This window comes from Branchiostoma floridae, chromosome 3, assembly GCF_000003815.2.
Source record: "Branchiostoma floridae strain S238N-H82 chromosome 3, Bfl_VNyyK, whole genome shotgun sequence".
NCBI lineage: Eukaryota > Metazoa > Chordata > Leptocardii > Amphioxiformes > Branchiostomatidae > Branchiostoma > Branchiostoma floridae.
In genome coordinates this window covers 29,627,031-29,643,064 of record NC_049981.1, presented here as the reverse complement: position 1 = coordinate 29,643,064, position 16,034 = coordinate 29,627,031, and the positions used below count along the sequence as shown (strand labels likewise).

At 40.0% G+C, this 16,034-nt stretch overlaps 1 protein-coding gene across 1 annotated transcript in view; it reads right to left on the bottom strand.

The window, feature by feature from the left end:
- Window positions 1-5,528: 5,528 nt before the first annotated feature.
- The window catches only part of LOC118411809 (heterogeneous nuclear ribonucleoprotein C-like), a gene marked incomplete at its 5' end in the record, with an annotated part of 30,063 nt that continues 19,557 nt past the window's right edge, over window positions 5,529-16,034 (bottom strand). Inside the window, 4 exons of the mRNA XM_035814295.1 lie at window positions 5,529-7,744; window positions 8,514-8,657; window positions 9,918-10,069; window positions 12,838-12,922. Coding sequence (XP_035670188.1) covers window positions 7,455-7,744; window positions 8,514-8,657; window positions 9,918-10,069; window positions 12,838-12,922 — 671 coding nt within the window. The remainder of the gene's footprint in view (window positions 7,745-8,513; window positions 8,658-9,917; window positions 10,070-12,837; window positions 12,923-16,034) is intronic.

Genomic DNA, 16,034 nt, shown 5'->3' with positions numbered 1-16,034 from the left:
ACGCCCCCTCTATTCATACATTACCGGCAACAGGTTCCGTTACCATGGCGACGCACACTTTCGGGCCCCCTCCACCAGTAAATTTCGAACCCTCGGCGGAGAAATTTGAGATTTGTTATCATACATTATGTATCGGGGGCGCTTATCACCCTGCTAGGTGATATCAATAATTTCTGAGGTACAAATCAGGATGGCTGGAGGGCCAGATTCCTCTCTCTGAGCGCGGCGGAGTGGGTCCTTAGCTGGCGGATATAGCGCTCGCTGAAATTTGAATGTTTCAAAATTATAGATACCAGAAGAAGATTTGACTGTATCTTTAGATCCGACAGTCCTCATAATGCTAAGATAGGTACAAACATAAAAGATTGCTTTGTGATCAGAAAAGATAGTGACACATTTAGCCCCACCTGATTGTATAGAGATTTTTCCTTATTATCCTATATTGTTTAATTAGTAGAATCTTATTATCCTATACTGTTTGATTAGTAGAATTGTGATATATGTTCTGTATTCTTTCTCTTTTTGTTTGTTGTAGTTTGTTGACCATACAAAAGTGACTGTACTTTCTGTCGTGTCCATAAAGCCTGTTGTTGTATAAGGCCAAAGCAAGTAAATTTTATGGATGACATCTTTGCAGAGTGTAAAAATAATGAGATAGCGCGAAAAAAAACAAGGTGGCTAAATTTTCAAAATAGACACCATAAACGTCGTAACAAGATTTGCAGTGGCATCACAACAAACAAGGTATTCATTCCTGTGTTAAAGAAGTGAACTAACGTTAGTGTAGTAAAACTAAAAGGGACACTAGTGTGGTACACTGGTATCACTTGCCAAGCTGGCAACTACATTGATAGCTTCCATATTGGTGGCACTCTTTACAATAATCCAGCAAATTTTAGTTCTGCAACTATACCTAGTCATGGTTACGTACCCTAGTGTCACTTCTACAAGTATGATTATTAGGCTACAACAAAACATGTTTGCCTATTTTGGTCTATCTGAAAATCCCCGAAGAGGAAAAAAAGTTTGTTTTAATGAGCGCGCTGATGTCGTCTATACAATTCACTTGCTGTGGCCTAATGTCGCCACATAGAATCAATAGATACTGAACTCCAAGGTCAGAGAAATGACTAATCTCGCTACATTTGCATATTAGTTCACCTTTATCCGCGGTGTAACCTATATCGTTGTTTTTAGTTAAAGGATATCAAGTAGACGAACGGGGAAATATTTTGAAAACAACTGCAATATCACAATTTGAAACCACCGTCTATTGACTTTATATCCCCAAATAGCCTGTTTGTTTAAAAAAAAACGGATATAGGTTACCTCGCGGATAAAGGTGAACTAGCGTTATAATTTCGCCCCATCGAATCGATAGACACTGAACTCCAAGGTCAAAGAAATGACTAATTCCGTCCCCAGCTAGACACTGTTACACTCCAATTCTCGGCGTCGTTGTTTTAATTATGACATTTAATGATTCCGTGTTGACGGAAAAGGACCAATCTTCCCCCTGCAGCTTGCAAATAATTCCCATTAATAACCTGAATAATCGCGGAATGAATTGCCGACTTTGACGTCCTCCACATTAAACATGGCAAATTTGAATTTATTACTGATAAGAATGCAGTCGAGGGATTCTGGAGTTCAGTTGTGACTTTCAATGACAAGATGTTGAGTTGCAAAATAATTCCATCCAACTTGGCAGGGTTTAGAGCATTACGGGTTCACGACAATTAAACATGGCAAATTTGAATTTATTACTGATAAGAATGCAGTCGAGGGACTCTGACGTTCAGTTGTGACTTTCAATGACAAGATGTTGAGTTGCAAAATAATTCTATCCAACTTGGCAGGGTTACAGCATTTAAGGTTCAAGACAATTAAACATGGCAAATATGAATTATTACTGATAAGAATGCAGTCGAGGGATTCTAACGTTCAGTTGCGACTTTCAATGACAAGATGTTGAGTTGCAAAATAATTCTATCCAACTTGGCAGGGTTACAGCATTTAAGGTTCACGACAATTAAACATGGCAAATTTGAATTATTACTGATAAGAATGCAGTCGAGGTATTCTGGAGTTCAGTTGTGACTTTCAATGACAAGATGTTGAGTTGCAAAATAATTTTATCCAACTTGGTAGGACTTAGTCAGAGCATTACGGGTTCACGAGAATTAAACATGGCAAATTCGAATTATTACTGATAAGAATGCAGTCGAGGGATTCTAACGTTCAGTTGCGACTTTCAATGACAAGATGTTGAGTTGCAGAAATAATTCTATCCAACTTGGTAGGACTTAGAGCATTTTATGTTCAAGACAATTAAACATGGCAAATTTGAATTATTACTAACAATGCAGTCGAGGGATTCTGAAGTTCAGTTGTGACTTTAAATGACAAGATGTTGACTTGCAAAAATAAATCTATCCAACTTGGTAGGTCTTGGAGCATTTAAGGTTCACGACAATTAAACATGGCAAATTCGAATTATTACTGATAAGAATGCAGTCGAGGGATTCTAACGTTCAGTTGCGACTTTCAATGACAAGATGTTGAGTTGCAGAATGATTCTATCCAACTTGGTAGGACTTAGAGCATTTTATGTCCAAGACAATTAAACATGGCAAATTTGAATTATTACTAACAATGCAGTCGAGGGATTCTGATGTTCAGCTGTGACTTTAAATGACAAGATGTTGAGTTGCAAAATAATTTTATCGAACTTGGCAGGGTTACAGCATTTAAGGTTCAAGACAATTAAACATGGCAAATATGAATTATTACTGATAAGAATGCAGTCGAGGGATTCTGACGTTCAGTTGTGACTTTCAATGACAAGATTTTCAGTTACAGAAATAATTCCATTCAACTTGGCAGGGTTGAGAGCATTACGGGTTCACGACAATTAAACATGGCAAATTTGAATTTGAATTTATCAATGATAAGAATGCGGTCGAGGGATTCTGACGTTCAGTTGCAACTTTCAATGACAAGATTTTGAGTTGCAGAAATAATTCTATCCAACTTGGCAGGGTTGAGAGCATTACGGGTTCACGACAATTAAACATGGCAAATTTGAATTATTACTGATAATAATGCAGTCGAGGGATTCTAACGTTCAGTTGTGACTTTCAATGACAAGATGTTGAGTTGCAGAAATGATTCTCATCCAACTTGGCAGGTCTTAGAGCATTTAAGGTTTCCGACAATTAAACATGGCAAATTTGAATTTATTAATGATAAGAATGTAGTCGAGGGATTCTGGCGTTCAGTTGCGACTTTCAATGACAAGATTTTCATTTACAGAAATAATTCTATTCAACTTGGTAGGACTTAGTCAGAGCATTTTATGTTCAAGACAATTAAACATGGCAAATTTGAATTATTACTGATAAGAATGCAGTCGATGGATTCTAACGTTCAGTTGCAACTTTCAATGACAAGATGTTGAGTTGCAGAAATAATTCTATCCAACTTGGTAGGACTTAGTCAAAGCATTACGGGTTCACGAGAATTAAACATGGCAAATTTGAATTATTACTGATAAGAATGCAGTCGAGGGACTCTAACGTTCAGTTGTGACTGTCAATGACAAGATTTTGAGTTACAGAAATAATTCCATTCAACTTGGCAGGGTTTAGAGCATTACGGGTTCACGAAGAGGTGCCAGTGTTTAATGGGTTCAACCTTGGAACATCAACATGCCTGTATTAGGATGATAACAATTCAAAACCAGGAAAAGAACCTTTGCTAGCAAACGTTGAATATTCCATGTGTCATCTTGGTGGTTTCGATGACTGGGATGCTGCATTTTTTGTTTAATGTTTGTCCGTCGGGAACTATCTATGTTGAATAGGACTATAGCCTTGCTGATGATAAATAAAAAGAGATGTATAGTTTCATATGTATATTGTACATGTATATTCTAATGTATATTTCGTCAACGGAAAATAAGATTGTGTAGAAATTCGGCAATTTTGGTATCTTTTTTTCTGCACGCAGGAGATCCCTATATTAAACCCTCTCCCAGGCTTTCCTACGGGGGTATAGAGATAGTAGAATTCGGTAAAGACATGGGAAACTGGCCAGGGGAGTCAGTCCACGCTTAAGTTAAGGTGGTATCTCACTGCACTTGGGGCGCCGGTGTGGCACTGCGGGGTTCGTTCACTGCGGTTACTGTAACTGTGTTATTTTCGCCAATTTCTAATAATTTAGATATTGCGTAATACGTAAAAGTATGACTCAGAAGACAACAAAATACACAAAACGTTCTTTATCTCTGAAATTCGTTGAGTCATCTACGAACCCCACAGTGCCGCACCGGTGCCCAACTGCAGTGAAATACCACCTTTCGGTTCATGTTTCCCCTTAGTGGCCTACCAACTCCTCAGCTGGTAGCAAGACTCCCCTGGCAATTTTTTCTCCCTGTGATAGCCAGCGTAGTCAGTCTGGTAGAAACTAGGAGATCGCACACTTCGGTACTCTCCAAGCAGAGGTTAGACTCCGGCTGATTTTTAACGTTTTTTTTAGTCGCTTTTATCGGGCTTTCTATTTTGTCATTTTTCTTGAAGTACGCCAGCCAAACATTAGGTTTTGACACAGCAAGATAAAATACAAAATAGAAAGCCCGATAAAAACGACTAACAAAGAACGTTAAAAAAACAGCCGGAGCCTAATCTCTGCTTGGAGAGTAACACTTCGGTTCTTCAACAAAACCGTGAACATCCCTGCATTCTGTCATGCCCAATTACTGAGCTTTCGCAGACAAGAAGCGTGGGGCGTTTAGTCAGACGTTTTCAGTCGCACGTCACCGATGACCGTAGAAAGTGCCATCTGTGTTTTAAAACAGTCCCTAGAGGAGCGTAATACATAAAGCCGTATAAAGCACGACTTTACTCGCTCGTAACGCACATCCACGAAGTTTGTAGCGCGAACTAACAGTTTATTTTACAGCATACTACGTTTGCCAGGACTTTTATTTCCGTGCGTACACTGCAACGATGTCGTATAGGAAAACAACTGTATTAATGCTCTGCTCCTAACATCACCCAATGGACCATATAACGTGCTGTTTGACTTTAGAACATTGGCGTCGTTTATGTGACGATCGAATCCAGAACACCATACTGCTTCTTTCAGCGCGTTTGAATTATTTAATGGGAAGTAATTACCTCGGTAAAAGTGGGCCGAATCTTACTTTGATGTTCGTGTAGTCGTTAGACATAATGCGCAATAAGTGCCGAAGCCGAACTCATAGCTCTGGCTTAGTTCACAAAGTCATCTGCGGGCGACCCATTTGTCAATTACTATTCTAAGAATTGCTCAGTTAATAGAATTTTCATCAAGCAGTGACTACTTTTTAAAGGTAAACACACGCACCTCCAAATTAACTTTAAAAAGTAGTCATTACTTGATGAAAATTCTATCAACTGTGTACATACGTGACTCACTAAGGAATCTCTTCAACGATAAGAATTGTTCAAAATTAACATGGAAGGAAGAAAGAAATATACTGCAAATTTATAAACATTCATTGTATTGGCCTGGTGTCGATATGAACTCCATCGATACAACGGTGTAAAACAGAGATATCGGCCTATACGGTGTACACATTTCAATATCTAAACAGAAAGTTTACAATTACTCAACTAACGTTATACTTAAAATACACAAATCAGTTTGAAGAACTATATATATCACTGTGGAGAGGGGTTTATCACAAAAATTTATTCATCAATTATGTCTTGTGCTGTGACGTGTATCTATTTCTGTGTCTTAGGTTTGTCCACAACATTTTGATTTGATGCTCGATATGTCAAAGATTTCAAGTGACACGTTTTCTTCTGAAGCGTACATGTTGGTTCGATTTATGGATGGCATCCTCTAGGAACCCAACAACTGATTCGAATAAAAAAATGTCAACAAAATGTTAAATTTAATCTACAGCATACATTTGCCATTTTGTAGTTGCTCTTTACGATTTACAATATGGTTGAGAACTTTATCTTTTTGAAACGGACGAAAATTGATATCATTCATATAATCGAATCAACTTGACGTTATTTGTTGTTGGTCATCTTACAAGAAGTACATCCTAGGAATTCAAATAGTCGAAATGGACAAAGCTAACTCTTTTACCTGAACTTGAACCTGTTTCACGACCAGTAGTAATCGCCACAGGGTGTCTTTCAAAAATATGTTTGAGTTACATTGGGCACATGATACATGTACTATACACAGTCGGTTTGGAAGTTAGTTGGCCAGAAAGGCAAATCGTTGTACAAATAATGGCCAATCTGACTCTCTCTCTCTCTCTCTCTCTCTCTCTCTCTCTCTCTCTCAATCTCAGTCTCAATATCTTAATCTCTCCTTTCATTAACACTCTCACAAATCGTTCATTCCATTTGAGAACATTCTGGCGTTCCATGTAGTTTGTCTAGGAATTATCATCTCTGGCATTTGAACTCCTTTTCCTGACTTAATGTAAGTTACCTTGAATAAAGGCCGTTCGAGTCACATTCACAAACGATCGAGTGAAGATGTACTGTTGTCCCATCCTGATAACAACTTCCAGGTCCGTCTTTAACAGCGATCTGAAAATGAGTCCAACTATAATGCTTCACCTGTGAATCTTTCAATGTAAAGCAGCGAGGTGAACATCATCGCCAGTGTAAATGTATAATATCACAGGTTTACAGCACTGAGCGAAACGGAGAACATAAAAATGACTATGATTTACAGCATAATAACCAGCAATTATCTAAATTACTTGCAACCAAAGAAGCAGGGTAAACCAAAATGGCGTTTCCCACCTACATTTGTATGGTAATTTCTCAGTAGACAAGTTAAGTTGAGAACGTTTGATAATACCAACAACAGTCAAGGTATGACGAAGAACTCCATAATAGCAAGTTTCTCAGTTTTTTTATAGTCTTTACAGAAGATGTTCATGTGGCGCTGAAGCCTGACATTCCTAACATAGTCCAGGTACTCTACATTTCAAAACTATTATAGAAACGATCATACAAACTTAGATACAACAGGTGTTACATCAAACGACTCTCAAAAACAAAATCTCGCGGTTTGGTTGAGTCACCACATCGCTGGGTGCAACAGGCTACTAAGGAGAAGAGAATACGAAGGTTCACGATTCTAAGCGCGGATGTTCAGCGAAATGCATTGTTTGTAATATGTCAGCTCAAAGGTGAAGGCCCCTGAGTCATAAACAACAACAACAACAACAAAAACGAGACAGTGGTCGTGATAAAAAAAAACTGCCGGAGGCCTTGATCTTTGGCAGCGAAGGGAAATGCGTTGTAGGTAATTTACCCACAAAGAATTTCGCTGCGCATGCTACTTAGAATCGCGAAACTCCTTATTGCACCCCATCGATGACTTTCCCGAATAACAAACAAACAAACAAACAGTCGCGACCTGTTCCCAAATCATCGACCTGTTTCCAGTTTCAGGTCGGTAACGAAACTGTTCATCTGTTCGTCCGTGCTCTCTCCGGAAACGGACGACGTGACGTCGCTCTCCATCTCCAGGGAGGCCTTCCCCTCGGAACCGTCCGCGTCCCCTACTAACGTTCCCATGCCCCCCTCCCCCTCCTGTTCCTGGTCCTGTAGGTATATTGTGTTGTCGTGTTGCAGGCTGGCGTGCTGTAGCAGGTCCCACGGGCTGCTGCAGGGCTGACCACACTCCGCACAGGACAGGGAGGCCGGCGGCTGGTCAACTGGGGAAAGGAAAAAGACGAGTTCATACAACTGAGTCGTAACTTAACAACGTAAGGTGTGTATTTCTGTATCCAGTATGAGGTCCTTCTCTCAGCCATTCACGAACACAAAAACACCATTAACTTCATTAAATGTGAGCATAACCATCGTCGTCGTCGTCGCATTTCAATCAAACTTAAGGCGGGCTGTCATCACGATTCTACGTTTTCCTTTATGTATTACTAGCCCACGTTTTGCTCCCCTTGCCCTAAAGGCAACCCAAGCAATATTAGAGCGTTAAAAGTGTGAATATTCTGGATGGGGCAATTTGTATGAAATTGATGATATCTACTGCACTATATTCTCACGTTTACATCATTATTTCGTACTTTGAGTGGTTAAAAATGGCGCAGAAACAAGCTGCGCTAGGATTCCCTAAATAATATAACCTACAGAAATTAGGCTTCACGGCGTCCTCGCGCCACTGCGGTATCGAATATTTGCTCCTTGAATGTTGGTATGGAATGGAATGGAATAAAGTTGCTACATCTAATTACGCAGAAAGTGCCCCAAAAACTGACTTTCATAATTGAAGTACTACAACTCTGACTCGGGCTAATATTGCTTAGGTTGCCTTTATTGCTTTCACCATGACACAACGGCTGCGAGTGTATGAACCAGACGACTCTCCCGGTCACTTCTTGATAGACTTGCTGAGCACCTTACGTCCGTTTCATGGCTGCAGTGAAAGTGCAAGTGAAAGTGAGTGAGAGCAGTGAAAGTTATTACCTGCGAAGTCGTCTACTTTGAGGTCCTTTTTCCTGCAGCCACAGGTGACGTGGGGCCGACAGCCCACCAGTTTATGGTGCTGGAGGCGGTGGATGTTTGAGAAGAGCCGCTTGCATCGTCCGCAAATAAGGATATCTCCGTCGTCTGTGGGTAGAATATAGAAAAAATGGGACACTTCGTCCTACACTGCTTCCAGAAAAGAAGTGAAACACCAAATGCTTAGATCTTTGCTCTCAGCAGTCCATATTATTGCTAGAATAGTCACTTGTTTCCACTTGTCACCTTTGCTATTTATACCTAAGTCTTTTATTTTACATGTTTGTATGTTTACTATGTATTCTGTACGTGCCATATTGCAATTAGCCCTCGGGCAAGAATTTGCAAATAAACTTTCCTATATTATCAGCAAAGAATTTGTCAATATATTGAAACGTAAACAAGATAGAAGACGAGTGTCATCTTATTGTTGACTGTTCAATATTCAACAATATTCAACAATATGAGAGAAACATCTTCTTCAATTGTGTACAAGATAAGTTTCATTTATATATTACATTATCAGGACGATTCAGCACTTTGACATTTCTGTCCCATCAGGGTTTGAAATATTTCATTTTGTTGTTGTTTTTCTGCACTGGTGCAGGTAACGTTTGGAATTACCTGCACTAGAGAAATGTTACCTGCACCAGTCAAATATACGCCAAAAGTGGATAAAACATCCGTTTGAACATACTTATTATCAGCATAGAATTTGTCAGTATTATAACTAAAACAGGATAGAAGACGAGTGTCATTTTATAGTTGACTGTTCAATATTCAACAATGAGAGAAACATCTTCTTCAATTGTGTACAAGATAAGTTTCATTTATATATTACATTATCAGGACGATTCAGCACTTTGACATTTCAGCCCCATTAGGGCTCGAAATATTTTTTTTTTCTGCACTGGTGCAGGTAACTTTTGGAATTACCTGCACCAGAGAAATGTTACCTGCACCACTCAAATATACGCCAAAAGTGGATAAAACAACCTTTTGAACATACTTTGTACACCTGTATGTCTACTAACAAATTAGGCAAGTAAAAACTGTCTTACATAGAAACTAGTGAATAAAATAGTGAGTTACGTGTTGATGTACTCACAATAATTACAAACTATCAGTGATCATCATTATCGTCTTCATCATCATTAAGTCTCCAAATTCTGGTTCAAGTAGACGTTAGAAATACCTCCACTTTTACATGCGCTAACCTACATACAATGTATGCAGGTGGCATTTTGGACTTTGTTGAATGGAAAGTATGGTATAGAAGACAATAAATGTAGCCATGAGCATAACTTGTGTAATTTTTTGGAAAGACAATTGTACAGCTGTTATACCATGAAGTTCTTATAAACATACTTGACATGTTTGTGTGCCGCATCACGCGGCTCTGGCTTCTCCGCATGGCCACTGCCAGGGGTGGACCAAGACGAGGCCGCTTCGGGAGCGCTGGACCAATCAGAAGCGGCGGTGGAGGCCCGTGGTCATGGAAACCGTGAGATGGTGCGAACCTTCAGGCCAAATAAGGAGATATAGAATGATACACATCTGCAGCATTCGTCTTCAAGTCGTGCATATAGATCTACAAGACTTTGGCCGCGACCTCGCCGCGGGCATGAATTTCGACAGCAGTATATCATTAGGATCTTTTTCACGATACAGTATTCTCTTCGCCAGCAAATGAAACTGAGCTTAAAAGTGCGTTCTCTGTACGTTTATCTTTATTGTTACCTTCGCCAAGAAGGTTGTGTGTGTATCTGTCTGTCTGTTTGTCTGTCTGTCTGTCTGTCAAGACAATAGTTCATGATACCAGGCTTCTCAGGTCGTTGGAAAGATTGTAGAAATTCTCCAAGTAAAACAGAAAAAAACACCAGAGGAGTTAGATGGCCGAGTAGTACAGTTTGCGACCTAAGGTCTGACAGAGCCTGGCTCGAAAGGACCTAGATGGATTGTCTTGATATCTGGTACGTGGGTAAGCATTAAATGGTTAGCTCCCCAGTGGCTTGTTATCGTCCTGACGCGGAACGTCTATTTCTTGTATCTTTTGATCTGAGGATGGTACGGTCACCACATTGAGCTGGTAGATAGCTCTTGTTGTTACAGATATAGGCAAACCTGCCCCCTCTTCGTTACAGAGTCATCGGTTGGTCCTAGATAGTCAGTGAAGCGAGAATTCATATTTTCTGTGTCAGTGAAATATAATATTCTTGTTTTACGAGGCCCTACCAGATACATCTCTCGGTGGGTACCGTTGCCATGGTATTGTTGCTTTTAACGCGTGTGTTTTACGACTGACTGGCGAGTGCTAGAGATATCAATCGTGTGCGCTAACAAGACGTAAAACCAAGCCACTGCAGTGCCCAATATCAAGAAATCATACTATTCCCATAACTTCAATAAAACACATGGATTGTGAACGTTAGTTACTGTGCTAAGATCAGACTCGTAGATTTCAAGATTTCAGATTAGGCCCAGAAATGAAAATGTTGTGTTTCCTGTTTCCCTACCAACCCTAATAAAACATGCCGAGCCTAGACTTTTTTTCGAGTGGGCAGTGGAGTCCCATAGCTTACTGTTAAAATTTGTATTCAGACTGCTTCCTATTGAAGTAAAAACACTGCTTGTCCTATCTAATGAAGGATACGTGTATCTAAATTTATTATGCACAGTATTCAAGTTTGACATTGAAAGACACTTAGTGTCCTCATGCATTTCAGTTTACTTTGTTCAATTGTATTGTAAAATGTCACACTAAAGTTTTGGCCAGCCTAAAAAAATTAAAGAAAAAAAACACGATAATCCCTATCTACAGAACAGGACTGAAACAGGAAACACAACATTTTTCCTTGGCCTTGCCAAATACCTGTATGCCGGCCTCAAAATATCAAGAAATCATACTACGTATATTCCCATAACTTCAATAAAACACACAGATTGTGACGTTAGTTACTGTGCTAAGATCATACTCGTAGATTTGAAGATTTGAGATTGCCAGATACCTGCACGCCGTTTTCTCGGGTGACAACGGTTCTTACATTAAATCACATTTTAAGGCTTGTACGCTATGTGCCCATTTATGGCGGGGTGTTTTCTGCAAGACATTTACGACACGGTTATAGGCTCATGATTCACCATAGACTTACGTCGATGTACTTTGGCTACTTGTTAGGAACTTGCGGAAGGATGTCTACGTAGCGACCTGAAGCAAGATTGATACAAAAAGTATCCTAGAATGCCTCGTATAGATGAGCAGTGTCCAGTGTCAGTTAAGGTGGCATTTACGGCACTTGGGGCACCGGTGCGGCACTGCGGGGTTCGAAAGATTACTCAACGAATTTCATAGACAAAGAACGAATTTTCTTACGTTTTGTTAATTTTTTTGTCTTCTAAGTCATACTTTTACGTATTACGCAATATCTAAATCATAAAAAAATCAGCGCAGTGAACGAATCCCGCAGGGCCGCACCTGTGCCCCAAGTGCCGTGAGATACCACCTTGAAACTAAAGACATTGCTCATCTACCTTGACGAGAGGCATTTTTAGGATTTTACTTTTTGTATCATTTTACTTCAGGTCACTACATAGACATCCTTCGTTCTCGACATTTTACATGTAAATCTTACGAAGAGGTCATCGTGAAAACAGAAGACTGTCCCCCAAGGTAAACGTTTCTTTTTCTCTTAGCCTGTATTTTTATGCTGATCTTCCATTCCAGTACAATCTTTTGAAGTCCGAGAACCAACAACTAATACAGGAATGGTAGACAGAGGCTCTAGCCATGGCGATAACCGTCTCGGTGACGTCGGTTCAAACCAGTAACAAATCAGCCATCCAATGCCAAGCAGAGGTGAATATATCTTACACAGTAGAAGCCAGATGGGGTGCGCAATTAAACAGCTTCTACTGTGCCCCCTCTCCACTAGGATGGCGCTGTCGCCGCGCGCGCTCTGTGATCTAAAATTTGACAGATCGCTCAACGAATTGTTTTAAAGAACGAATCTTTTTTACGCTTTGTTGTCACCTTGACATTTTGTATGATATACTCAGTATGAAATCGAAGGTTGCACTCATCCGTTTAGGTCGCAGTGAGAGCGCAGCGTGATCGCCGTAAAATGAGAAGGGAGCAATATGTATACTTATACACCCTTTCCACTATGTCGACGCTCTCGATCGCCGTCTAGTGAAAAAGATGCTTTATAAGAATACTTATTAATTCGCCTGCGCTAACTGAAGTAGTACAAAAAGAGACAGAAAGCAATTGTGTGAACAACAGACGTACCTTAAGTGTGGGGATGGGGGAGACGGTCTTGATTTCTGTCCTTGCTTTGGTCTGTTCGTCTTTGGCTCCGATACCAGGTTGCAATCTGAGGAAGTTATAGAAAACAAATTGTTATTGATATTACAGAAATACCAGCACCATTGCTGTCAGAAAGTAACCCACGGGAGCTAAGGGAGCTCGCGTTGAACAGGATGAAGTGGAGAGAGCTGAATAAAGACTGATTGCAACTGTAGAGTGACCAGACCACTACAGCAACAGAACACAGTGGACTACTTCTACTTCAACGCCAAGTTCAAGAGCATTTATTAAATGACAAGTAATTTGAGAGATATTTTTTTTTGCATTCCACTGAATAGCAAAAGACTTTATCCCTAACCAAGGAGTAACAACATCACATTGCCCTGAAGAAGATGACAGCTTCATCAGGGTAACATCACATTGCCCTGAAGAAGATGACACCTTCATCAGGGTAACATCACATTGCCTTGAAGAAGATGACACCTTCATCAGGGTAACATCACATTGCCTTGAAGAAGATGACAGCTTCATCAGGGCAACATCACATTGCCTTGAAGAAGATGACAGCTTCGTCAGGGCAACATCACATTGCCTTGAAGAAGATGACACCTTCATCAGGGCAACATCACATTGCCTTGAAGAAGATGACAGCTTCATCAGGGTAACATCACATTGCCCCGAAGAAGATGACACCTTCATCAGGTTAACATCTCATTGCCCTGAAGAAGATGACACCTCCATCAGGGTAACATCACATTGCCTTGAAGATGATGACAACTTCATCAGGGCAACATCACATTGCCTTGAAGATGATGACAACTTCATCAGGGCAACATCACATTGCCTTGAAGATGATGACAACTTCATCAGGGCAACATCACATTGCCTTGAAAAAGATGACAGCTTCATCAGGGTAACATCACATTGCCTTGAAGAAGATGACAGCTTCATCAGGGTAACATCACATTGCCTTGAAGATGATGACAACTTCATCAGGGCAGCATCACATTGCCTTGAAGATGATGACAACTTCATCAGGGCAACATCACATTGCCTTGAAGATGATGACACATTCATCAGGGCAACATCACATTGCCTTGAAGAAGATGACAACTTCATCATCAGGGTAACATCACATTGCCCTGAAGAAGATGATACTTTCATCAGGGTAACATCACATTGCCCTGTAGAAGATGACACGTTCATCAGGGTAACATCACATTGCCTTGAAGATGATGACAACTTCATCAGGGCAACATCACATTGCCTTGAAGATGATGACAACTTCATCAGGGCAACATCACATTGCCTTGAAGAAGATGACAACTTCATCATCAGGGTAACATCACATTGCCCTGAAGAAGATGATACTTTCATCAGGGTAACATCACATTGCCCTGTAGAAGATGACACGTTCATCAGGGTAACATCACATTGTCTTGAAGAAGATGACACCTTCATCAGGGTAACATCACATTGCCTTGAAGATGATGTTAGACGGTCATCGAGACGTTGCCTGTTGTTACTCCTTGAATTGTTTTGCCAGTTTATTCTAGTTAAGAATAGTGATGGATGTCACTCGAAACGTACGGAAGTAAATCTCTGTCTGGTATCCAGTTGTAGAAATTGAATTGTATTTGAATATTGTTTACCTGAATGTGTAACTTTCGTAAACGTTGTTGCTTCTTGTTGTGAGTAAAGTAGTTCGTTATTCAGTCATTCACTAATTAACCCGATGAAATTGGTCATAGAACATTCCTTTGAGTGATTTATGATATTCACAGAAGAAAGGAACATGTTTTATTCGCCGCTTTCGTAGTTTTATACGTTTTGATATGGACCCCCTCTCTCAAATGCTTTCGTTCAGGAACAAACCGGTACGTTACATGGACATTAAACATAGCATCATGTGGTGTTTTAGTGTGCATGTATCCTGAAGATAATGCTTCTTAGGAAACTTCAATAAAACGTTCTTGCACAGCTGGGCCCGGGCGTCCTTTATAAATTATTTCTTTGCTTTGAAATAGCATCATTTTATTGGCGAGTGCCAGTAACTGTAGATAGTGCTTTTGTGTCCGTAGACGTAGGAAGGGGCAGTTTCAATATAACCGAGGATGGTAATGTGTTATTGTGGTCGGGGTTGATGACCTTGAATCGAAAGGTCCTAGGTTCAAATCCTCAGCAGGCCCCGATGTTCTACCTTTGTAAAACCTTTACATCTATCTCCCATGTCTCTCAATCCACCGTCACAGTCTTCATTTATACCTTGTATAACAAGTTGTTTTGTTTCTTTTTGCTTTATTCCTATAATAAGACTTGTATGAAGTACAATGTATAAAATGCGCAATTCAGCATCTCTACTGTGTAGAAGTAGCTGCGATGTATTTTATTGTTCCTTTATTCCTTTATTCCGATACCCTTTAGCACTATTTAGGGCTAGTCTACCAGGGTTCATATGAAACAATGAAACATACATAAACAAACGCAAATATATACACAAACATACATGTATATATACAAACAGATAATAATAGATACACAATCATTAAAAAAACTGAAACTTTGCATCTTTGTTCACTGACTGGACCAATTAAAGAATCTTATTTCCCCCCTGCACCCAGATGAAAATGACTATCCAGCTTCGGTAGGGGACGTCCCATCGGATCGGAGGTAAATCGGGATCCCTTTGTTTAAGGAGAGCCACACGCTGAGCACGTTTAGCGAAAAGAGTTCAATCCTGTGTGAGTTAATCAAACCTCACAGTCTGGTCTTACCCAGCCTGTATGTACTGTGCTATGTGTTACATATAAGATACGTTATGAACCTGAATGCAGTACCACATTGTCCTTGTCTGTCCAAAAAGCATAAATTGAAAAACAAAAGTTACAGAAAGGTGATGCGACAGATTCTCCACCATTTGATTATAATAATCACTAATCGATAAGGAAGCTTAATTTTTCCCCAAACACATTGGGGGTTCTGTCATCAGACTTTGCATCTAATTATGGTCATTAACAGGAGTCAGATAAGGAATCCCAATTCCCTGTTTGTTTTTACTGCACAGGGGAAATTCTGACCGAGGTTGAATCTTCACTTTATTTCTTAAAAAGATTGGAATAACTTAACTTCTATCCTACCAGTTTGTCTTGGAGTATCTGTCCATAATCCACCTGTATACA